Source organism: Saccopteryx leptura, chromosome 4 (genome assembly GCF_036850995.1).
Source record: "Saccopteryx leptura isolate mSacLep1 chromosome 4, mSacLep1_pri_phased_curated, whole genome shotgun sequence".
Taxonomy (NCBI): Eukaryota; Metazoa; Chordata; class Mammalia; order Chiroptera; family Emballonuridae; genus Saccopteryx; species Saccopteryx leptura.
In genome coordinates this window covers 21,645,778-21,669,348 of record NC_089506.1, presented here as the reverse complement: position 1 = coordinate 21,669,348, position 23,571 = coordinate 21,645,778, and the positions used below count along the sequence as shown (strand labels likewise).

Below are 23,571 nucleotides of genomic sequence, written 5' to 3'. Positions count from 1 at the left end.
GGACTCCTCTGTCAGGTGGGCCCATTTGGGGGGCACCTCTCATTAATGCGTTTCTCTCTCTCCTCCTGCAGGGGAGCTGCTGAGTCAGCCCAGACCGGAAGGAGTGGCAGAGATCATTTGCCCCAAGAACGGCAGCGAGCGCGTGAATGTTGCCTTGGTTTACCCACCTACACCGACTGTGATCAGCCCCTGTTCCAAGTGAGTTCTGTTTGGGGTGGCCCCGGTCCCTCCCTCTGGATCCTACCTCATTAGTTGTGATAGCAAAGAGCCAAGTTCAAGTACAGTGTGTCCGTAAAGTCATGGTGCACTTTTGACTGGTCACAGGAAAGCAACAAAAGGCGCTAGAAATGTGAAATCTGCACCAAATAAAAGGAAAACCCTCCCAGTTTCTGTAGGATGATGTGGCAGCATATGCGCATGCGCAGATGATGACATAACACCGTGTAGACAGCGGAGCAGCCCACGGCCATGACGGTCGAGATGTGGACGGTACAGAGGAAAGGTCAGTGTGTTCTGTGGCTCGCTAAATTCGAATCCATGACCAAAGTGCAACGCGAATATTGGTGCGTTTATAACGAAGCGCCACCACATAGGAATAACATTACTCGGTGGGATAAGCAGTTGAAGGAAACCAGCAGTTTGGTGGAGAAACCCCGTTCTGGTAGGCCATCAGTCAGTGACGAGTGTGTAGAGGCTATACGGGATAGCTACCTAAGGAGCCCTAAAAAATCTGTGCATGAGCCCACATCAAACTGCACTGAATAGGTATGAAACTGGGAGGGTTTTCCTTTTATTTGGTGCAAACTTCACATTTCTATCGTCTTTTGTTGCTTTCCTGTGACCGGTCAAAAGTGCACCATGACTTTACGGACACACTGTATATCTCAGCACAATTTGAAAAGCACCGTCCCCCTGTCCCCAGGGCAGACCAGGTTATCTGGGTGACATCAACACCATGGTTTATGCAGCAAACTACAATCTTTTAATTTTTTTCTTATTTACAAGCTTTTATAACTTTTACTGAAAAAGAAGTCAGAGCCTTTTGACAGCTTTATTGAGATAGCATTTAAATCCATATTTCACTCATCAAGAGTGTATAATTCATTGGTTTTTACTATATTTGCAGATGTGTGCAGCCAAAAAAAAATCATTTTTTTGATGGATGGTCTTAATTCTGCCATTGCAGAAGTAAGTGGGCCCGCACATCAGGGAATAGTGAGGGCCCATTAAGTAAGGAGAGCTTAGAAAGTCTGTCGTGGGTTGTTCTTCCTCTGGGTCTCTGGTTCGGCGTCGGTCCCCGACGATCAGAGGTGGGGCCGCTCGCACTCCTCTTCCCCGAAAGGGACAAAGGCCCAGCATGGACATGTGTGGACTAAGTTTTGGATAGTGTGTTAGCTTAGTATTCCAGCTAAAACTCATCCTGTTGTATTTGTTTGTTTGTTGTTGTTGTTTTGTACTATTAAGATCCAAACAGTGAAAACACTTTTAAAGTGAGATGAGATCGCTTCTTACAGCAGAACTTGAAAAGTCTCAGCCACGGGTCTTCTTGGAGCCGATCTCGTGAATCTGGGGGCTGCCATTCCAGCAAAGTGTTCGTGCAGGGAACTTTCCTTTTTGTTCCTAGCCGAACACATAGAAATTTTTTTTCACATATAAGCTTTCTACAGGGAGGTTGGGAGTTCACATTTAAAGGTGGTGGCCTGTCTTCTCGTCTGGAGAAAGTTGCCATCAGGCTGCAGGGGAGGAACTTGCTGTGTGGAGAGCTGTGTGATGGGAGCTTAGCCTCAGTCCCCGGGGTGTCGGCTGCCCTGCCCTGGCTCTGCTCTCTGCGGGGGAGGGAGGTCTCAGTGACTCTCTCATTCACTAACAATTGCAATAGACGACTGCTGTCCCTTTTCTCCAAACTGGGTGACTCATTAGACAGAACATCCCGAGTCTCTCTCTCCTGGGAAATATCACTGAACACCCAAAGAAACTGTTATCTAAGGCCATTATATTCAGAATGCTATTTTTTGCTAACATGAATATAGATAGTATCATTCTTCACTAATAAGACCTTAAAGCATTATCAAAACTTGAAGTGCTTTTTAAATATTAAGTAGGATTACACAGAAATGTCCTATTAACCAGAAAATCCCCAGTCCTCAGCATCTCAAACAACAGAAATTTTACTGTTCTTTCAATCGGTCCCTTTCAGGTACACGAGGGGACGGACAGGGGGACATCACGAAAACAGCAGGGTGTGGGATGACAGACACAGTTGTTCAATGCCCTTTGCACTGGTGTAGATTTTCCTGAGCCGGGAGAGACGTTAACCTATTGTTCTGCCATAGCCATGTGGCATTTAACCGGCGCGATAGGGCTGGGACTTACCATATCCATTTGCACAAGAAACCGCAGTGACGGGGAGCTTTATCAGGGTTTTCCTGTGGGTCTCTTGTTGTACTGCCACAGAAAGTCACTGACAGCAACCTGGAAAAATGCTCTCAGCCCCTCTCTCACACACAGTTTATTATACCTCAGTGAACAAGTCTTGAAAGCCCTGGGTAATCAGAGCCACCTCGCCTCAGACATCTAGATGCTGGAGAGACTGCCTTTAGGATTGAACTGCTTTTGACCTAGCTATGTGAATGGATTTAAAAAAAAAAAGAAGTCTGATATAGGGGACGGCAGGTTTGAGTATAAGTCTCCATTCTAAATGGAGGAGTAGCTATGAAAACAAACACATCCAGGCCAGGCCCAGTGGGAGGTCTGACTTACAAGGAGATGCCAATAGGTTGGAAGCAGGAGATTTAGAGAGAACTGACTTATTTATACTGATGTTTGTAACATGAACACACTGGAGTCGGAGCCTGAGTATTCCACTTGGGGTCCCAACAGGCACGAGCAACGGGGAGACTAAGGCTGCTGCACTGGCCTCGGAGCTCCAGCCGAGTTAACAGGCCGGTCACTGCGGAGTGATCTGTGCGGGTGGCTGGCTCTCCCCCGCCAGTGGGCCTTATCCTTGACCGCAGAGCCTCGCTGGGCAAAAACCAGCTTGCAGCACTGAGCAAACCGATTTGGCACAACCCATTCCACCCGCAATTCACCTGTCGGGCCGAGCACGTGATTTATTGTTCAGATCAGGGAAGGATTGGGAGCTACAGGAGGGCTATTCGTACTCACTGCGCCAGGACGAGAGGCATCAACCAGAACTGTTCCGGGCATACCAGACTCATCACCCGGCTTGTAGGTCATTAATCTCAACCGCCCAGTGGTTTTTTTTTTTTGGTTTTTTGTTTTTGTTTTTTTTTTTAATTCATTTTAGAAAGGAGAGAGAGAGAGAGAGAAGGGGGGAGGAGCAGGAAGCATCAACTCCCATATGTGCCTTGACCAGGCAAGCCCAGGGTTTCAAACCGGCGACCTCAGCATTTCCAGGTCTACGCTTTATCCACTGCGCCACCACAGGTCAGGCCCGCCCAGTGGTTTTAAAAAAGACATTCCAAGCTCTTCTTTGACTAGTTTACTCCTCTACTTTGTAGACCAAGTCAGAGACTTGTCGTTCAGCTGCCTGCCTTTCCCCATGTATACAGTAATGGTGCCCAGTGTGCTTTATAAAGAAAAGCCATTGATGAAGGTTATTGGACTGGATATTCCTTACTGATTCTAAGCTTTTCTTTTGCTCATTAAAAAGAAATAATGTTCCAGGTGTTTTATTCTCCAGTTGGGAGAGACAGAGAATAAAGAGCAGATAGTGACTTTTTAAAAAAACGAGATTTACTCTCCTGACTTGTGTTGGTGGTGGGTGATTGGGCTCAGTGCAGACACTCCGCTAGGGAGAGGTTTCCTGCCCTAAATACGGTGAATTGTCCCTCCTGCACCTCACCCTCCGCGGGGCTCAGTGGCTTCTTGTCTGCTTTGCCAATTACCAGACAGAGATATGTCATTGCCATACTTTGGCTATCCTGGACTGATTTCCAGGGATATTTGCATTTGAGATGAGCATCTAGCAGCAAATTTGCTGGGTTGCTCTAAAATATTCTTAAGAATATAGATTCTGATACTTTATTATTATTATTATTATTCAGTAAGAAAAGGGGAGGCAGAGACAGACTCCTGCATGTACCCTGACCGGGATCCACCCAGCAAGCCCACTGGGGGGCAATGCTCTGCCCATGTGGGGCGTTGCTCTGTTGTTCAGCAACTGAGCTCTTCTTAGTGCCTGAGGTGGAGGCCATGGAGCCATCCTTAGTGCTGGGGGCCAACTCGCTCCAACTGAGCCATGGATAGAGGAGAGGAAGGGAAAAGAGAGAGAGAAAGAAGTGAGAGGGGGAGGGGTGGAGAAGCAGATGGGCACTTCTCCTGTGTGCCCTGACTGGGAATTGAACCCCAGGACATCCACATGCTGGTCAGTGTTGTGCTACTGAGCCAACCAGCAAGGGCTGACTCTGATACATTTTTAAAATCTTCATTGAGATACACTTTCATACCATAAAACTGGCCCATTCAGTGATTGCTAATATAGTTGCAACTGTCAGCACAGTCTAAGTTTAGAACATTTTCATCACCCTAAAGAGAAACTGCCTGCCCATTTGTAGTCACTTGTGTCTAATACAACACTTAGCTCCCTGCAATCAATGCATATTTTTAGTATCACTTTCTGAATGGTTTTGCGGCCTGTTGTGTTAATATTGAACAGATTTGTAATATTAAAGAAATGCTTTTCTTTTAAATCTTGAGATGGTGCTTTTTTAAAAAAATTGTTTATTAATTTTTGAGGGAGAGAGAGAAATTCTTGTAGATACATGTTATCCCTGGCCTAGTTCAGCCTAAACTTGCAACCCCCTCCCCCACACACACACTGTCAGCCTCCTGTTTACTGGGCAGCAGAGGGCAATTAGAACTGCTCGGAGGAAGATTAGCCTTCCTCAGAAGTCCGTGCCTTTTTTTTTTCTAAGTATAGGTAGTGATTTCAAACATAGACGTTATTTTTTAGAGCAGTTCAGCTTCACAGCAACACTGAGCAGGAGGCACAGGGGGATCCATGCACACTCTGCCTCGACATGCACAGCGCCCTGATCAGCACCCTGCAGGGTGGAGCATTGGTCACAGTGGATGGTGCACAGCCGCCCTGATCAGCACCCCGCAGGGTGGAGCATTGGTCACAGTGGATGGTGCACAGCTGCCCTGATCAGCACCCCGCAGGGCGGAGCATTGATCACAGTGGATGGTGCACAGCCGCCCTGATCAGCACCCCGCAGGGTGGAGCATTGGTCACAGTGGATGGTGCACAGCCGCCCTGATCAGCACCCCGCAGGGCGGAGCATTGGTCACAGTAGATGGTGCACAGCCGCCCTGATCAGCACCCCGCAGGGCGGAGCATTGGTCACAGTGGATGGTGCACAGCCGCCCTGATCAGCACCCCGCAGGGTGGAGCATTGGTCACAGTGGATGGTGCACAGCCGCCCTGATCAGCACCCCGCAGGGCGGAGCATTGGTCACAGTGGATGGTGCACAGCCGCCCTGATCAGCACCCCGCAGGGTGGAGCATTGGGCACAGTGGATGGTGCACAGCCGCCCTGATCAGCACCCCGCAGGGTGGAGCATTGGGCACAGTGGATGGTGCACAGCCGCCCTGATCAGCACCCGCAGGGCGGAGCATTGGTCGCAGTGGATGGTGCACAGCCGCCCTGATCAGCACCCCGCAGGGCGGATCATTGGTCGCAGTGGATGGTACACAGCTGCCCTGATCAGCACCCCGCAGGGCGGAGCATTGATCACAGTGGATGGTGCACAGCCGCCCTGATCAGCACCCCGCAGGGTGGAGCATTGGTCACAGTGGATGGTGCACAGCCGCCCTGATCAGCACCCTGCAGAGTGGAGCATTGGTCACAGTGGATGGTGCACAGCCGCCCTGATCAGCACCCCGCAGGGTGGAATTGGGCGCAGTGGATGGTGCACAGCCGCCCTGATCAGCACCCCGCAGGGTGGAGCATTGGTCACAGTGGATGGTGCACAGCCGCCCTGATCAGCACCCCGCAGGGTGGAATTGGGCACAGTGGATGGTGCACAGCCGCCCTGATCAGCACCCCGCAGGGTGGAGCATTGGGTACAGTGGATGGTGCACAGCCGCCCTGATCAGCACCCCGCAGGGCGGAGCATTGGTCACAGTGGATGGTGCACAGCCGCCCTGATCAGCACCCCGCAGGGTGGAATTGGGCACAGTGGATGGTGCACAGCCGCCCTGATCAGCACCCCGCAGGGTGGAGCATTGGTCACAGTGGATGTCAGCACCCCGCAGGGTGGAGCGTTGGTCACAGTGGATGGTGCACAGCCGCCCTGATCAGCACCCTGCAGAGTGGAGCATTGGTCACAGTGGATGGTGCACAGCCGCCCTGATCAGCACCCCACAGGGCGGAGCATTGGTCACAGTGGATGGTGCACAGCCGCCCTGATCAGCACCCCACAGGGCGGAGCATTGGGCACAGTGGATGGTGCACAGCCATCCTGATCAGCACCCCGCAGGGTGGAGCATTGGGCACAGTGGATGGTGCACAGCCATCCTGATCAGCACCCCGCAGGGTGGAGCATTGGGCACAGTGGATGGTGCACAGCCGCCCTGATCAGCACCCCACAGGGCGGAGCATTGGGCACAGTGGATGGTGCACAGCCATCCTGATCAGCACCCCACAGGGCGGAGCATTGGTCACAGTGGATGGTGCACAGCCGCCCTGATCAGCACCCCGCAGGGTGGAATTGGGCACAGTGGATGGTGCACAGCCGCCCTGATCAGCACCCCGCAGGGTGGAGCATTGGTCACAGTGGATGATGCACAGCCGCCCTGATCAGCACCCCGCAGGGCGGAGCATTGGTCACAGTGGATGGTGCACAGCCGCCCTGATCAGCACCCCACAGGGCGGAGCATTGGGCACAGTGGATGGTGCACAGCCGCCCTGATCAGCACCCCGCAGGGTGGAGCATTGGTCACAGTGGATGGTGCACAGCCGCCCTGATCAGCACCCCGCAGGGTGGAGCATTGGTCACAGTGGATGGTGCACAGCCGCCCTGATCAGCACCCCGCAGGGTGGAGCATTGGGCACAGTGGATGGTGCACAGCCGCCCTGATCAACACCCCGCAGGGTGGAGCATTGGGCACAGTGGATGGTGCACAGCCGCCCTGATCAGCACCCCGCAGGGTGGAGCATTGGGCACAGTGGATGGTGCACAGCCGCCCTGATCAGCACCCCGCAGGGTGGAGCATTGGGCACAGTGGATGGTGCACAGCCGCCCTGATCAGCACCCCGCAGGGCGGAGCATTGGTCACAGTGGATGGTGCACAGCCGCCCTGATCAGCACCCCGCAGGGCGGATCATTGGTCGCAGTGGATGGTACACAGCTGCCCTGATCAGCACCCCGCAGGGCGGAGCATTGATCACAGTGGATGGTGCACAGCCGCCCTGATCAGCACCCCGCAGGGTGGAGCATTGGTCACAGTGGATGGTGCACAGCCGCCCTGATCAGCACCCTGCAGAGTGGAGCATTGGTTACAGTGGATGGTGCACAGCCGCCCTGATCAGCACCCCGCAGGGTGGAATTGGGCGCAGTGGATGGTGCACAGCCGCCCTGATCAGCACCCCGCAGGGTGGAGCATTGGGTACAGTGGATGGTGCACAGCCGCCCTGATCAGCACCCCGCAGAGCGGAGCATTGGTTACAGTGGATGGTGCACAGCCGCCCTGATCAGCACCCCGCAGGGTGGAATTGGGCACAGTGGATGGTGCACAGCCGCCCTGATCAGCACCCCGCAGGGTGGAGCATTGGTCACAGTGGATGATGCACAGCCGCCCTGATCAGCACCCCGCAGGGTGGAGCATTGGTCACAGTGGATGTCAGCACCCCGCAGGGTGGAGCGTTGGTCACAGTGGATGGTGCACAGCCGCCCTGATCAGCACCCTGCAGAGTGGAGCATTGGTCACAGTGGATGGTGCACAGCCGCCCTGATCAGCACCCCACAGGGCGGAGCATTGGTCACAGTGGATGGTGCACAGCCGCCCTGATCAGCACCCCACAGGGCGGAGCATTGGGCACAGTGGATGGTGCACAGCCGCCCTGATCAGCACCCCGCAGGGTGGAGCATTGGGCACAGTGGATGGTGCACAGCCATCCTGATCAGCACCCCGCAGGGTGGAGCATTGGGCACAGTGGATGGTGCACAGCCGCCCTGATCAGCACCCCACAGGGCGGAGCATTGGGCACAGTGGATGGTGCACAGCCATCCTGATCAGCACCCCGCAGAGCGGAGCATTGGTTACAGTGGATGGTGCACAGCCGCCCTGATCAGCACCCCGCAGGGTGGAGCATTGGTCACAGTGGATGGTGCACAGCCGCCCTGATCAGCACCCCGCAGAGTGGAGCATTGGGTACAGTGGATGAACCTGCCCTGATACGTTATCACCCAAGTCCGTAGTTCACCTAAGAGTTTGCGCTGGGTGTTGGACATTCTGTGGGTTTGGACAAAATGTGGAATGACATGTATCATACACATTACAGTATCGCAAGGTTTCCACAGTCCTAAAAATCCTCTGTGTTCCCCCCTTTCCATTCTCCCCTTAACCACTGGCCACCTCTGATCTTTTTCTTGTCAGCTTTATTGAGGTACAATTGACATATAAAATTGCAAGCTATTTAAAGTATACATCGAGCTGATTTATCATATGTGTACAATGTGAAAGGAATCCCACCACCTCGTGAATGAAGACACCCGTCACTTCATATGTTTATCCCCCGGGATGCCTGAGTGGCAGCCTAACCGACCCGAAACTTTCCAGGGCTCTTGAGCCTTGGCCATTAGGGGTCAGCAGGGGCAAAAATATTCTTTCACTGGGAAAAGTAAGGAGAAAGTAGAAGCATAATTTTAAAATGTTATTAAAATTTTTTTTTCTTTGTGAATTCCTATCCCCAGCCTGTGGCTCTGCAGGGTGAGCCACTGCAATTCCAATTCAGAAGGAGAGTTGTGAGCATTGGGCACATAGCAGTTTGTGCATTTCATGTTTGAATGTTCCCCATTTCCAAAGAGGTTTAGGACAAACCTGCCTCCTACCAATTAACGTATATATTCTGAAAAACTGCCAGATAAGCCAATTGATCTATGGCTTGTCATTTAAAAGAATTCAACAGGTTAGCATATGAAAATGTTTTACCTTAAGGCATACTGGAATGCAACCCACATTCTTCATGCGGTTTCTTAATGGGCTGACCCTTGAACATACAGGAAGTGAGGATATATCACTTTTATATCCTGACAGCTGCCATTTGTCTTGTGTTGAGACCGTGTCTGCCTGGGCTCCATCATATGTGGAGTAGCGGGATTGAAGAAGGAACTTAAATCTGATTCTGGAAGGTCATGTGTTACAGAATTAACAAGAAAACAAAACGGGCGGGTGTGAAAATTGTTGGGGTCAGCTTTCTCCTTTTCCAGAAAGTACCGCTAGTAATGAAAGGCAAGGCTGAGACACTGAGCCTCACAGTTCCCTTTTAACCTTGGTTATTGTGTATATACTGCAGCTTTCCCATTCAAGCAAGATCCCAGTCACATTCCAGTTACGCACTGTTGTAAGTATTCTCAAAAATACAGTGATTGCGTTGCATAGGAATGTTGGCAGTTACATTGTTATGACATAGGGATATTAAAGACCAGTTGAAATTGCCTTTTATATAAAGTAGGACGAAGAATCTGTGGCCTTTATCTCACCAAATAAACAGGCAAAGAATGTTTAAGCACATTCAGAAGAGTGAATATGAGCGTAATTTAAGAAAAGAAGTTTTAAATAGTGGCGTGAGATGCATTTGGCGTTATCACCATGGGGACTTTTTCACTGACCACAGAGCTTTTAAACCGTGGAGGGAGGGGAAGCTCGCCGTGGGGTTTGCCTGGCCCTGGGGCATCTAGCACGACTATTTGATTTGTTCTTTGCAAAAAGTGAGGTAGCCGGTTGCCTGGCGGCTCTTACAGGTGAGGAGGACAGTGTGTCTTGGATGCTTTAGTCTCCCATCAGCCACATTGATACTGGACTTTGTTCCTTCTCTGCTTAGGTATCTCCATACTTTCTTGGAAAATTAAGTGGAAAAGATAGTGCTTCTTTCCCTTATGCCATCATTTTTACTGTACCCAATCTGTGGCTTTAGGAGCACCAGTTTTTAAGGGTAAGTCTCTGGGAAGCAGAGAGGGTGTCTTCCATAGAGAAGGGCGCCCTGTGGATGTGCAGAGTTTAGGACAGAGGGAGGGGAGGGTTTGGGGTGAACGGATTCAGCAGAGCAAGACAGATTACAAACCTTTTACTTATTATGGAGACGCATTTGGGAATTAAGAATAAGGAAACTGCTTGATTCTTTTGCCTAGTTTGTGATAATATTGCATATTCACTAATCAGATCCTTGTTGGAAAAAAAAGTCATCTAAAAAAATTACTTGAATGTGATGCAAGATGATAACATCAGGAACAGCTCAAGTTGATTAGCACAGCAAATAGCTTTCTAAATGCCGTGTTTGTATTTATTTTCTCAAGGCAGTTTGATGGGCTCTGGAATTAACTTCCGGAGTTTGGATCTTTCCGACTTGTTAGCTGGGAGGTAGACATCTGTCAGGTGCAGATTACAGAAGCGCTCATCTCATGGATTTCCCGTGGGCATTAAGGGAGACTGGTGTGGAGAGTACATTGAGCGTTATTCCTTGCGCTGACTAAATAGCACCCAGTAGATTTGGTCACTGTTATTTCTACTCAGAATTATTAGTGGTGTACGCTGGGGACGGCATATAAAAATAATAATAAAAAACAACATTTCAAAATGAAAATATAGATTCTCAAGTAAAATTCACCCTCTGACTCCCCAGCAATGTTTAGCATATTAATTCGGGCGCCCTCCCAAGGAGGGCACATGTGAGCGCTGGACAGGTAGGTGAGGACGTTGGCTTACCTCCCCCTCTGCGTGCATGGAGGTCTGTTGGTAAGCTGCCCACCCGCCATTCCTCAGTGAACATCAGTCCCCAGCCCACTCAGTGTGAGCTAAAGAGGAGGTGAGTGATGGGAGTTATTTCATGTTAGGGCCACGCCTCCTGTGCCTGGATAAACTCCTCAGGAGTCCCCGACTCATCTGCTCCCCCCAGCAACCCCGTGAGCCCCAGAGGGCCGGGAGCACTGAGCCCCAGGCTAAGCTATGTGCCCACAACCGCAGTTACAGAGTGCGTGGCTGGGTCTGAAATCCACACTGTGGCTCCCAGGGCAGTGCTGTTTTCACAGCAAGCTCTTCCTTCCACGTTTGTCTTCAAATAAAGCGTATTAATAGAACATGGGCAGGATAGTAAGGCCAGCAGGTCAGGAAATGGCTGCCCTTGAAAAGGTGGTTTATTACTCACATTTCCTTAAAGGACAGACAGGCCATGATGGTGGGGGGCCGGGGGGGGAGAGAGGGACCTACATGGGGAAACACCCGGTCGGTCATGGGGCAGAGAGAGAGGGAGGAACTGCGGGCGAGAGCCTGTGTTGTGGTTTCTGTGGGAAGGAAGAGACAGGCGGGGGGACCAGGCTGGGGATTGGCCGGTTTGGATCGTTTCAGCGGGCTCTGGGCCACAGGGACTGTCCCTGGTTGTCTGGCGCCGGGCTTTTCGGGTGTTTAGGGCAAGCGGGTGGTGGCTGGGAGTGTGAGGGCCGATAAAGGAGGTGGTTGGGGCGTGGGCTCTGGATCAGTTGGCTCCCATTTGAGTTGTGCACTCTCTCTGGGACTGGCTAACCCTGGGAGGGCCGATGCTCCGGGTCGGGAAGGTTGCAGCTGCCAAAGCGTCAGAATACGGAAAATAAAAGAACTGGTCAATGCATCATGGGACGGCTTCAGTCCCAGCCTAAGCTCTAAACACCTTGAATGATTTTGCAGCATCCCAGCAATGCCTGTTCAGTAAAGAACCTGAGGATTCTGGGGCTGAGGTCCTCAAGCTGACCTCCCGCTCCATCTCCCCGCCTCTCTTTCCAGCTTCCTCCCTGGCCACCCCCTGGATTTCCTGTAGGCTCCAGAGGTGTGAATTAGTGTCTTCCTCGCCCAAGCTCTTTATCAGCCCGTGCTTTGTGCCCTCCAGGGAAGCTAGGAGTCTGTCCACACTTTCCCTCTGCTCCATATGCAGACCTGTGACCCTTTTCTCTGTGTGTTGACGTGAGTGGTTTGGCCACATAACTTTCTCCTCAGCCTGTTTTCCTCTGGGGCCACCTCTCTTTGCCAAGATTCCTGGGACTGAGTCTCAGCTGGTCTCCTATTATCTAGTCTTTTTGTCCTTCAAACCAATATTATCTTTCAACCCAGACCCTGTCACTTCTCTCCGTAGGGCTTCCTAGTGATTATAGTCTCAAGTTCAAAATCCTGGCCCTGGCCAGTTGGCTCAGTGGTAGAACATTGGCCTGGCATGTGGAAGTCCCAGATTCGAGTCCCGGTCAGGGCACAGAGGAGAAGCAACCATCTGTTTCTTCACCCTTCCCCTTTCTTTCTCTCTCTCTCTCCTCTCTCTCTTCCTTTCCTACAACGATGGCTCAAATGATTTGAGCAAGTTGGTCTCATGCACTGAGGATGGCTCCATGGCCTCTCCTCAGGTGCTAAAATAGCTCAGTTGCCAAGCAACAGAGCAGCGGCCACAGACAGGTAGAGCATCACCTGATGGGGGGCTTGCCTTGCTGGGTAGATCCCAGTTGGAGCGCATGCGGGAGTTTGTCTCTGCCTCCCCACCTCTTAATAATTATAAAAAAAAAAAAGAAAATCCTGGGCATGATTCACAATCAGATCCCAGCCACCTTGCTGACATGTGTGACACTCCCTTACTGCAGAAGGGGGTCAGCCATACTGTGCCCCTGGCAGGGTTTCAGTCCTCAGCTGGCCGCCACCCCTTCTTTCTTACCCAGTGAAGGTCCATTGTTCCTGAGGCCAAGGTCATGTGCTACCTCCTTTGAGAAGCTATCCACAGCGCTTCTTACTATAATTGGTCACTGTTTTCTTCACATCTCTTTAATATTTCTTATATACCTCCATTATAGTAATGAGCTTAGAGTAGCTTGGCTGTTCTTTTACCTGTGACTTTTTCATCACATCTTATTAAATCATTCATTCAGCAGATATATGTTGAGTGTTTGACCTCTACTAGGCATTGTGCCAGGTGTTGAAGGTGCAGAAATAAATGCTATGGACCCGGCCCTCAAGAATCTATTAGCCTCCTTGGGGAGAATGAGGACCAAAGATATAACCAGACAATCTTGTGAATAATTACAACGAACATGTGATACCTGCTGTGACAGGTATGTCAACAAAGTTCTGCGGAGGCACAGAGAGGAAAGCATGCTCCCAGCCGGAACTGGGAAGGGTTCTAGGGGCTTGAGTGGATCTTTTTTTTTTTTTTTTTTTTGTATTTTTCTGAAGCTGGAAATGGGGAGAGACAGTCAGACAGACTCCCGCATGCGCAGGACCGGATCCACCTGGCACGCCCACCAGGGGCGACGCTCTGCCCACCAGGGGCGACGCTCTGCCCACCAGAGGGCGATGCTCTGCCCCTCCGGGGCGTCGCTCTGCCGCAACCAGAGCCACTCTAGCGCCTGGGGCAGAGGCCAAGGAGCCATCCCCAGCGCCCGGGCCATCTTTGCTCCAATGGAGCCTTGGCTGCGGGAGGGGAAGAGAGAGACAGAGAGGAAGGAGGGGGGGGGTGGAGAAGTAAATGGGCGCTTCTCCTATGTGCCCTGGCCAGGAATCGAACCCGGGTCCCCCGCACGCCAGGCCGACACTCTACCGCTGAGCCAACCGGCCAGGGCGAGTGGATCTTGACTGATGGATGACGACGAGTTTACTGAGACGGGGACGCGGTGAGAGGTGGGGAAAGTTGGTGAATTGCTGGATTTTTTTTTTTCCTCTAAGATCCCAAACATGAAAAGTGGCATTAATGCGAAAAAGTGTTCAAACCCGTTTTCCTTTTACTCCCTTTTCCCTGGAGCATCCCTCTCAGTGCCCTTGATTTGGGACTCCGTGTTTCTCAGTCTGATCTGTGGCTCAGGGGGCAGACAGCCAGGCACAGCTGTCTGCATTTCCGAAGGTGCTTAGATCGGTGAGGAAAACACTCCCGTAGCACTTCCCTCTCCCTCGAACCCACATCTCCCACCACCGAAGGCAACTGCTTGGTTGAAAGGTGTGTTTTCTCACTGCCATCCTCTTTACCGTTATATGTGTTGTATTATTCCTTGAATTTGCGCCGGTCTTCTAAACTCCCTCTGCTGCGAAGTTGACTCTGTTAACAGGCCTTTAGAGAGTGCTGGTGGCGGAGTGCCACAGAAACAGGGACCTGTCCTCAGGGCTGGAGCCAGTAACCCCCTGCAGGCCTGGCTCTGCCCTTGGTGGTGTATCCCCCCCTGGTGTGTGGTGTGTCCCCTCAGGGAGGTTATTCACCTCTTGGAACCTTGGTTTGCTTCTTGGTGAAATGCAGGGGAATGCGGTGCATCCCTGGCAGGACTGTGACAAGCTGGTGACTCATGACATAATCATGTACTAGGGATTGGTGATGTTCCCGGTGTGTAGTAAGCCATTAGCGAATGGCAGGTGCATATTATTGATAACATTATTATTAGTATTATGTCCAGTGGATTCCTGTATGGGCTGAAGAGATGTATTGACTTAGGCAGATGCTAAATTATCAGTTCCTGTAAAATCAAGTAGCCTCAGGAGAGCTGGGGGTGGGGGAGGAGGGAGGGTGGAGGGTGAGGGAAGCGGACCGTAACCCCTTTATGTCATTGCGTGCTTTGTGAAACATTGCTAAAACAGCTCTTAGAACATCACATTATGTGTCATTATAGGAAAGCTGAAATAAGGGATGGGCATATGACATTTTTTCCATTAACCATTTTGTCTGAATTGAATGTCACTTTGTTTAATTAGCTGAAGACACAGCAGTTCCCTTTTACGTTCATCCAGGGTTTAGTTTGTCAGCCTTGCTCACGACACTTTAAGCAAAACTATGGCTTTTAGTCCAGACAGACTCCGTTCTCGCTCTTTTGTCTATATTCCTACTCCAAGAGGGTTCTTTGAGTGTCGGTGGGTGTCTGTGTGGGTCGCTGGGAAGGAAGCAGCGCTGTGTTCAGAGTTTGGGATCCTAACTGGGAACCTAGCGAAGCTGTGAGATCACAGTGGGACCGGTGGTCATATCTAATGGGTGGGGTTATGCCCGAACTCACGTCACAGACAGAACCTCACGTCTGACAGGTAGGTTTCTAGTGAAAGGACTCTTCCCTTTGTCGGCGCTTTAGTTGCCTGACATTTACATTTTTATAAGGAGTTCTAGAAACAAATAAAAATCAGTGTAAAAAATGCCTTTCTAGTAGGACTTCCTGTCATAAAATTTGAGGCTAGCATGGCCTTGGGTCACTTCTGCGCTTTGTCTCATCTGCCCCTACAGGAAGAACGTCGGGGAAAAGCACAGAAACCAGTGACCTTTATGGCTGTGGAACTTCCGTGGAGAAAAGAGAGCATCAGAACCCCCTGGACCTCCCTTCGCACCTGCTCAGCTCTCCACACTTGGACTTGGGGGCATGGTGTTCCGGGGGCTCCCAGAGGAAGGAGCACCCCAGCCTGCCCATGCCGTGGGGAGGGGCGGGGGGAGGGCGGGAGAGAATATGGAGCAAATGTTTTACAACCCGAACCTCAGAACTGTGATCCTCCAAGGAGAGCGCTACTTGAAAAGAAAAAAAAAAAAAAAAAAGTCGAATGGCTTCTCAGGGATTTTGTTTTCCGTGCGCGGATAAGCCATAGTCCAGTAAAGGTGGCCGCGGTAGAGCACTCAGAGTTCAGTTCTGTTCAATGTGAAAGAGGGATCGACTGACCATTCATTGCTGTTCCGGAACTAGTGTAAAAATATGTATATGTTTATCTTTATTTTTATAATATGCAAATACATTTAAATTTATACCGTTTGAAGCTTCTAGCGCTAGCTAACACTGGGTGCAATATTCCGCATGAGAACTGCCAAGATGGGGCTGATTTCTTATTTTAGCGTAAGACCTTTTTGTTCATTCTTTATTCTTGAATCCTTTCCCGATTAAGGGAAAAAAAGAAAAAGTATTTATCTGGCCGTGGATTAAGTGTTGGTTCGTAGAGGTTGCAACAATCTGCAAGCATCTTCAAGGTGCCCTCCTCTCCTTCCGGTGCAAGGCCGCTGGGCAGGGTGGTGGCACCTCCCCTTTCCTCTGCCCACCTGTCACTGCCGCCGGCAGAGTGGTCCCTGCTCCAGGCTCTCCTGCCGACTGTGCGTCGTCACTGCGCGGCGCACCAGTGGAGCTCCGGCGTTGGATGCTTCCGCAGAGGGGGCAGAGGGGCAGTGAAGCTGTGGAGAGCTGAGGCTTTACGTAGCGTGAGCTAATCAGGAGTCGGTTCTGAAACATGCAAAGAACTCTGGTAATGAGTACCTTTTTTATTTTCCTAGAACAGAGTCTGAAAGATTTAGCAGAGCACTTGGAAAGCCTTCCACATCTGGCTGTCAGACCTTAAGACAGTCAATGGCCTAATTGGAGAGCATGGTTCCCCATTGGTTAATTATAAATACAGAGCCTCTGATTGGTTGATCTACTGCCAAGAACTGGTACAAACCTAGTTTTAAAATCTCCATGAAGCTAACTTTAAAAGCCAACCAAACAAATTGCTTTCTCTTGAAATCGTAATTGAGGCCAAACAGCATCTGCTGCAGTAGTAACACGTTCTAGTCGGAGGACTGTGAGGGACTGCTTACATCTGCCTCCTCTGGGTGTTGATTGAAAATGTGTACGACTGTTTCTCACCAGTGTAAGACAGGAAAAGTGAATCAGCTGGTAGTATTCTTTTATAAAGTATTAATTAACTCTTGGAATGCCACAGTATACAACTTCTCAACAGATTTTTTACAAGGCATAGCAAACAAGCAAGCAGCTGCATTGCAAAAAAGAAAAAGCAAATCACAGATTGATTTTTGTAGAATATTTTGTGCCCCAGGTGTTAACTTTACTAATTCCAGAACCTCCAGGTAAACAAATATGATTTCTTATGATAGGAAAAATCAAGTGGAATCAGATTATGTCTCCATTTTTAAATACTTGAACATGACACCTCAAATTTCAGATTTTGTTATCTTTAGACACAGTCACAAAAAATAAGCTGGTTAATCCTTTGGTCACAGTTCTCGTGTGTGCGCCTGTGCGTGCACGCGTGTGTGTGTGTGTGTGTAAGTATAAAGTGAATGCTAACATCTAATTCCTTTATGCACCATTGAATTGTTGGGCATAAAAGTTTTTTAATTGGCATGAGACAGTTCCTAAACTGTCAAATCAACTGATTTTTGACCCGTCTTAAATGTATGACTTTGAGCTATTCTCCAAGGGACCACATTAAATTAAAGACGCTCCTTAGGGTGGCATACCTTACAGGACATGTGCTATTGTTATGAACATAAATGCCCACGTTCTGACTATCTGCTATTTTTGACAAGTGATGTTTTGTGCCGTCAGATATGTGAACTCTCGAGAAGCAGAGTGAGAAGAAATCTTGGTGTCACATGTGTTTAAGTAAAAAAGTCATCGTGATAGAGGGTCGTGTGACCGAAAGCAGCTCCAGAAAAGCTTGAGAACCTGCTTCCGGGAGGGGGGAGGGTTGGAGATACAGACGACACTCGACACTCGGCTCTGAGGTCTCTTCACCAGCCGTGCAGGGCAGTCCGGTTCCTCGTCCAACACCTGGGAAGGCTCAGGCAGCCGAGGCAGCCGGGCAGCTCGCTAAGCACAACGGGAGTCTGCAGCCAAGTTGTCCCTGGCCTCCTAAGAAAAAAAAGCCTCCCTCCATGTTTGGTATGGTTTTATTCCTGCAACTTGTGGTATCAAAACCACTTCCTGGAATTGTAAAAGTGCTGCCAGAATAAATGTTTTTCCCCCTTCCAAGAAAAAAAAAAATGACCGTGCTCATGTTTGACACTTGTGCGGTGGACTCTTGTGAATGAGTCAGATGGAAAAGGCTTGGTGTCATTCCTGATGGGGTGTGTGTTATTTTTCATGCCACAGTTTGTGAGTTATAATTGCGGCTTCCTATTTAATTGTAACCGGGCAGAAATAAAAAAATTTTTTTTCAAAAAGTTCAATAAAAATACAAATGTTTAAGCAGTTATATACCTAGAGTTTGTTTATTTCTGTTTTGTTTTTAGTTTTAATCTTATCAGTTAAGGAAGAACTGTTTTCTGTTTTTAGTGAAGTCCGTTTTGAGCCATGGGAGGTGGAAGGGGCAGCTCTGTTTGGGGATTGAGTCCGAAGAGGGAAACTGTTTTATACTCAGCCCTCCATTTTCAGGCTGGAGAGTTCCCTCTGGAATATCGGCTCTGGTCTCTGAAATCAGATCCATTTCAGTGATCTGCCATACTCCTGAATCGAAGTACTGTATATGAATGGACGCTAAGCTCGCAAGCTCCTCTTCCCTGGGCTCTTAGCAGAAGTCCTTGCCGCCACCTTGTACCTGTGGGTGAGGGGTGTATGTTTGCGGGCGAGGGGTGTATGTTTGCAGGCTGAAAGAGCTGACCCGCAGGTGCCAGGGCCAGAGGCTCTCTTCTCCCTCTCTCTTTACAGGACAGTTGAGAAGATAAAGAAAGGAAAAGAATGTGGATGTGTCGTGAACCAGTGCGACTAGTAATTCCAGGTCCTGAGTGGGAACAGCATGGAATTAAGAAAATACAGTACGCTTAAAGAATAGGGCCCTGGCCGGTTGGCTCGGTGGTAGAGCATCGGCCTGGCATGCAGAAGTCCTGGGTTTGATTCCCGGCCAGGGCACACAGGAGAAGCACTCATCTGCTTCTCCACCCCTCCCCCTCTCCTTCCTCTCTGTCTCTCTCTTCCTCTCCCGCAGCCAAGGCTCCATTGGAGCAAAGTTGTCCCAGGTGCTGAGGATGGCTCTGTGGCCTCTGCCTCAGGGACTAGAATGGCTCTGGTTGCAACAGAGCAATGCCCCAGATGGGCAGAGCATCACCCCCTGGTGGGCGTGCCGGGTGGATCCCGGTCGGGCGCATGCGGGAGTCTGTCTGACTGCCTCCTCGTTTCCAACTTCAGAAAAATACAAAAAAAAAATAAAAAATTAAAGAATAGGTTTGGGAGGGCTCTGCAAAGCTGATAGCAGAAACAGAACGTGCTCAAAAACCACATCTTATTTATTTATAGGATAAAGTGGGCTATTAGCAAATCAATGAGATCTCTGATCACGTTTCCAAGGCAACCCAAGAATTTTTACCAAGTGCAGAAAACCCCCACCATACATAACATCTTAACTTTATACAAAACAGGATAGAAGAAACTTGCCTCCAGTCTTTCTGGAGGACATGGGGGGTAGGATGAGTATCAGCTAACATGGAGGTGTGGGGAAGGGCTTAGCCTTTTGCAACTTAATCAGGCAAATGAGGTGGGGGGTTGGGCAGACTGTCAGCTTACAGCCAGTTGCCCACACCTCTGTCCCCCAAAAATCTAAACTGCAAAAACCCTGTTGGCTTTTTGGTCCCCAACATGGATGCTTCCCGCAGAAGCCACAGGCTCCAGGGAAGGACCCAGAGCAGGAATGCCGTGACCTGGGGCATTTTGGGACGCAGGGAAGAAGAGCCCCTCAGGCAGGAGGGCTTCGCTGTGAGACTCCTGGAAGGTAGGAGGAGCCCCTGGGAGCCCTGCATCCAAAGGTACTTCTGCCAGCAGAGAAGCTGAAACCATGTGGCAGTCAGAATTTGCAGAAGAATGGTGTCGACGGGCTTGCTCTTCCACGCCGGTCCGGGTGGGTGAGGCAGAGTGCTCAGCCCGCCATCTCTCCTGGTGGACAGCACGGGAGCAGAAGTCATGGCTGTGGGCCTGTTTTTTCTTTGCCAAGAGCCTTGTCTGGAGTTCTTTAAACTTGGTCAGCGGGTGTCCGTGGGACAGTTAGAAACTCCTGATTTATCACATCTCTCCTTCCCTCCCAAGTCTGTTTCTCCTACTCCCTTGTGAGCTTTCTGAAGTAGATCCAGGTTTGCTTTGAGTCCACAGGTGGACTGCTCAGGTGTGGAGTTCAGAAGCCCAGGGTTTCCCGTTGCCTGTGCCTGTTTCTCTTACCCGCTGGTCCCGGGAGCCGGGAGGGTCGCCCCTGGTAGAACTTGCTACTGCTGCACTGAGCACGAAAGAACCTGGAAGAGGTTTTAGAAAGCAGATGACCCTTTAAAGTTATCTGGGTTTGCCTGACCAGACGGTGGCGCAGTGGATAGAGCGTTGGACTGGGATGCCGAGGACCCAGGTTCGAGACCTCGAGGTCGCCAGCTTGAGCGCAGGCTCATCTGGTTTGAGCAAAAAGCCCACCAGCTTGAACCCAAGGTCGCTGGCTCCAGCAAGGGGTTACTCGGTCTTCTGAAGGCCCGTGGTCAAGGCACATATGAGAAAGCAATCAATGAACAACTAAGGTGTTGCAACGTGCAATGAAAAACTAATGATTGGTGGTTCTCATCTCTCTCTGTTCCTGCCTGTCTGTCCCTGTCTATCCCTCTCTCTGACTCATTCTTTGTCTCTGTAAATAATAAATAAATAAAAAATTAAAAAAACAAACAAACACATTAAAAAAAAAAGTTATCTGGGTTTGATGGCATGAGAAAATTCACCTGGTAACAGGAACTCTATTGGAATATTTAAGCCCAGGCAAGAAATGTCTTCTTCATCTTGATATACAAAAAAAGAGTTTTGAATGAAATGAGCGGTGTTTCCCCAAGTGCTCCATGAAACATTCCTGTCTCCTGATATGCTAATATTTGTTCTTCTGTGGAAGAGTTCTGAAATCAAGTAAATCTGAAAAACTCTGCGTTCCGTAAAGCTGAAGAGTTATTGTTGCAGGACTCGAACACTAGTAGGTGCGCATAGAGACGGTGGATGTCCAAAGGGGATAGATGCAGCCTTTCTGTGTGTACGGGGGTGTGGAGGGAAGTCCTTCCCAGAGTTGTCTGCGGACTCCCTCTGAGACCAGCGTTCCCACAGCGCAATCTGAGAGCTTTGCACTAACCGTATCATCGCTGACATTAAATGTGAACGATGCGTAAATACGTGGAACAACAAATCTATCTCCTCCCTCTTCCTCTCCCTCTCTCTAAAATCAATAAATAACAATTAAAAAAATTTAAATGTTAATGGTTTCAACAGCTCAATCAAGAGACAGATTACATGATTGGATTAAAGAATTACGCCTTCTCAAGGAGGCAGACTTTAATTAAAAGAGCGATGGGACATATCCCGCCAGCGCTGCCTGAGAGGCAGCCACGGCAGCTGAGGATAAGAATCACTTTTCTTTGTGGGTCTTGGATGCCAGAGGGAGGCAGGATTGCATGGTGGGTTAGAGCAGTGGTCCCCAACCATTTTTGGGCCATAGACCGGTTTAATGTCAGAAAATATTTTCATGGACCGGCCTTTAGGGTGGGACGGATAAATGTATCACGTAACCGAGACAAGCGTCAAGAGTGAGTCTTAGATGGATGTAACAGAGGGAATCTGGTTATTTTTTCTTTTTTAATTTTTTATTTTTTTTTACAGGGACAGAGAGAGAGTCAGAGAGAGGGATAGATAGGGACAGACAGACAGGAACGGAGAGAGATGAGAAGCATCAATCATCAGTTTTTCGTTAGTTGTTCATTGATTGCTTTCTCATATGTGCCTTGACCGCGGGCCTTCAGCAGACCGAGTAACCCCTTGCTCGAGCCAGCGACCTTGGGTCCAAGCTGGTGAGCTTTTTGCTCAAGCCAGACGAGCCGGTGCTCAAGCTGGCAACCTCCGGGTCTCGAACCTGGGTCTTCCGCATTCCAGTCTGACGCTCTATCCACTGCGCCACCGCTTGGTCAGGTGAATCTGGTCATTTAAAAAAAATAAAACATCGTTCAGACTTAAATATAAATAAAATGGAAATAATGTAAGTTATTTATTCTTTCTCTTCAGACTGGTACTAAATGGCCCACGGACCAGCACCGGTCCATGGCCCGGGGGTTGGGGACCACTGGGTTAGAGCACTCACCCTAGACTGCCACCAATAGGATTCTGGTTCTGTCATCTGTTTGTTCCCCTTGTGGCTCAATTTCTTCATGTGTAAAGTAGAGGAAATAATCTATCTCCTACAGTTGTGAATATTAGGAGATACTATGTGTAAAGTGCTCATGACCATGCCTAGCAGTGGTGAACACTAATCAAATACAGCTAATCTTGTTCTAGTTACTCGCATAGTTCTCTCTTTTCTTTGCCTAGGAAGCACGACTCAAGGTCTGAGTCTGACAGTTTCTAGCAAACTAATAATTTTTGTTTTCATTTTATTTACAATTGGTTATTTGCACTAGTGATAAAATATTAGCTTTAAAAATGAATACATTTAAAGGCCCTGGCCGGTTGGTTCAGTGATAGAGTGTCAGCCAGGCATGTTGATGTCCTGGGTTCGATTCCCAGTCAGGGCACACAAGAGAAATGCCCATCTGCTACTTCACCCCTTCCCCTCTCGCTTCTCTCTCTCTCTTTTTTCTTCTTTCCTCCTGCAGCCATGGCTTCATTAGAGCGAGTTGGCCCTGGGCACTGAGGATGGCTCCAGACAGTAAAAAAAAAAGAAAAGAAAAGAAAATGGCTCTTGTTGCAAAGGAGCAAGGGCTCCAGATGGGCAGAGCATCGCCCCCTAGTGGGTTGCCAGGTGAATCTCAGTGGGGTACATGCAGGAGTTTATCTCGGCCTCCCCTCCTCTCACTAAATTAAAAAAAATTTTTACAAAGAAATACTTCAAATCTATTAGAAAGAAAAAAATACATTAAGTGGTAAATGCAGGTGGTACACAGAAAAAATGGTGAGTATATGGCAAAAATTATGAAAATGGTATGTGACTGGGAAACGGAGGGTGAGGACACAGTGTCGGCCCACAGAGAGGCCAAGTGGGTCCCTGTAGTCTCGAGGACCCGAAAGCTTTTAAAGATACTTCCCCTAGTTTAAAATTTCTGCCAGAAAAATTTGTTGGAAGATTATTGAAGAAGTACTACATTATTAGAAAACCAGTATTTCTTAAATAGGAAATTTAAAATAAGTTTGCTGTATTCTTACATGTTGTTTTAGTGCAGCCAAAGATATTTTGAATAAATACACCTCTGAAATTTGAATGGGGAATTTGATTTGATTTATGAAAACTTTAATTTTAATTTTTTTTAGGAGACCCTTTCAGATATAGTATAAATCCGAAATAGATTGTGGTGAGTTAAAATGTATATTGTAAGACTTAGAGCACTCCTTAAGAAAATAATTCAAAAATATATTTAAGCAGGCATTAAAAGAATTAAAATGTTATGCTAGAAAATACCTGCTTAATACAGAAGTAGGCGTGAGGGAGGAATAGAGGGACAAAAAACGTATGTAACATGGAGAACAAAAACCAGCGCAGCGGTTGTAAATCTAACCGTATCATTAGGAACATTAAATGTGAATGGGTTAAACAACCCAATCAAAGACAGAGACTGTGTAATTGGGTTTAAAAATTATGCTCTCTACAGAAGGCAGATTTTAATTTAAAAA

At 49.1% G+C, this 23,571-nt stretch overlaps 1 protein-coding gene across 2 annotated transcripts in view; it reads left to right on the top strand.

The window, feature by feature from the left end:
* Positions 1–18,169, top strand: part of MFHAS1 (multifunctional ROCO family signaling regulator 1) — a 75,438-nt gene extending 57,269 nt beyond the window's left edge. Inside the window, exons 2-4 of one of the 2 annotated variants that reach the window (XR_010751021.1) lie at positions 72–198; positions 10,071–10,181; positions 15,444–18,169. Coding sequence is in view for 1 of the 2 variants with exons in the window: in XM_066380265.1 (XP_066236362.1) it covers positions 72–198; positions 15,444–15,477 (161 nt within the window). In the remaining variant the exon portion in view is untranslated. The remainder of the gene's footprint in view (positions 1–71; positions 199–10,070; positions 10,182–15,443) is intronic. The other variant, XM_066380265.1, reaches the window with a different exon arrangement.
* Positions 18,170–23,571: the final 5,402 nt, after the last annotated feature.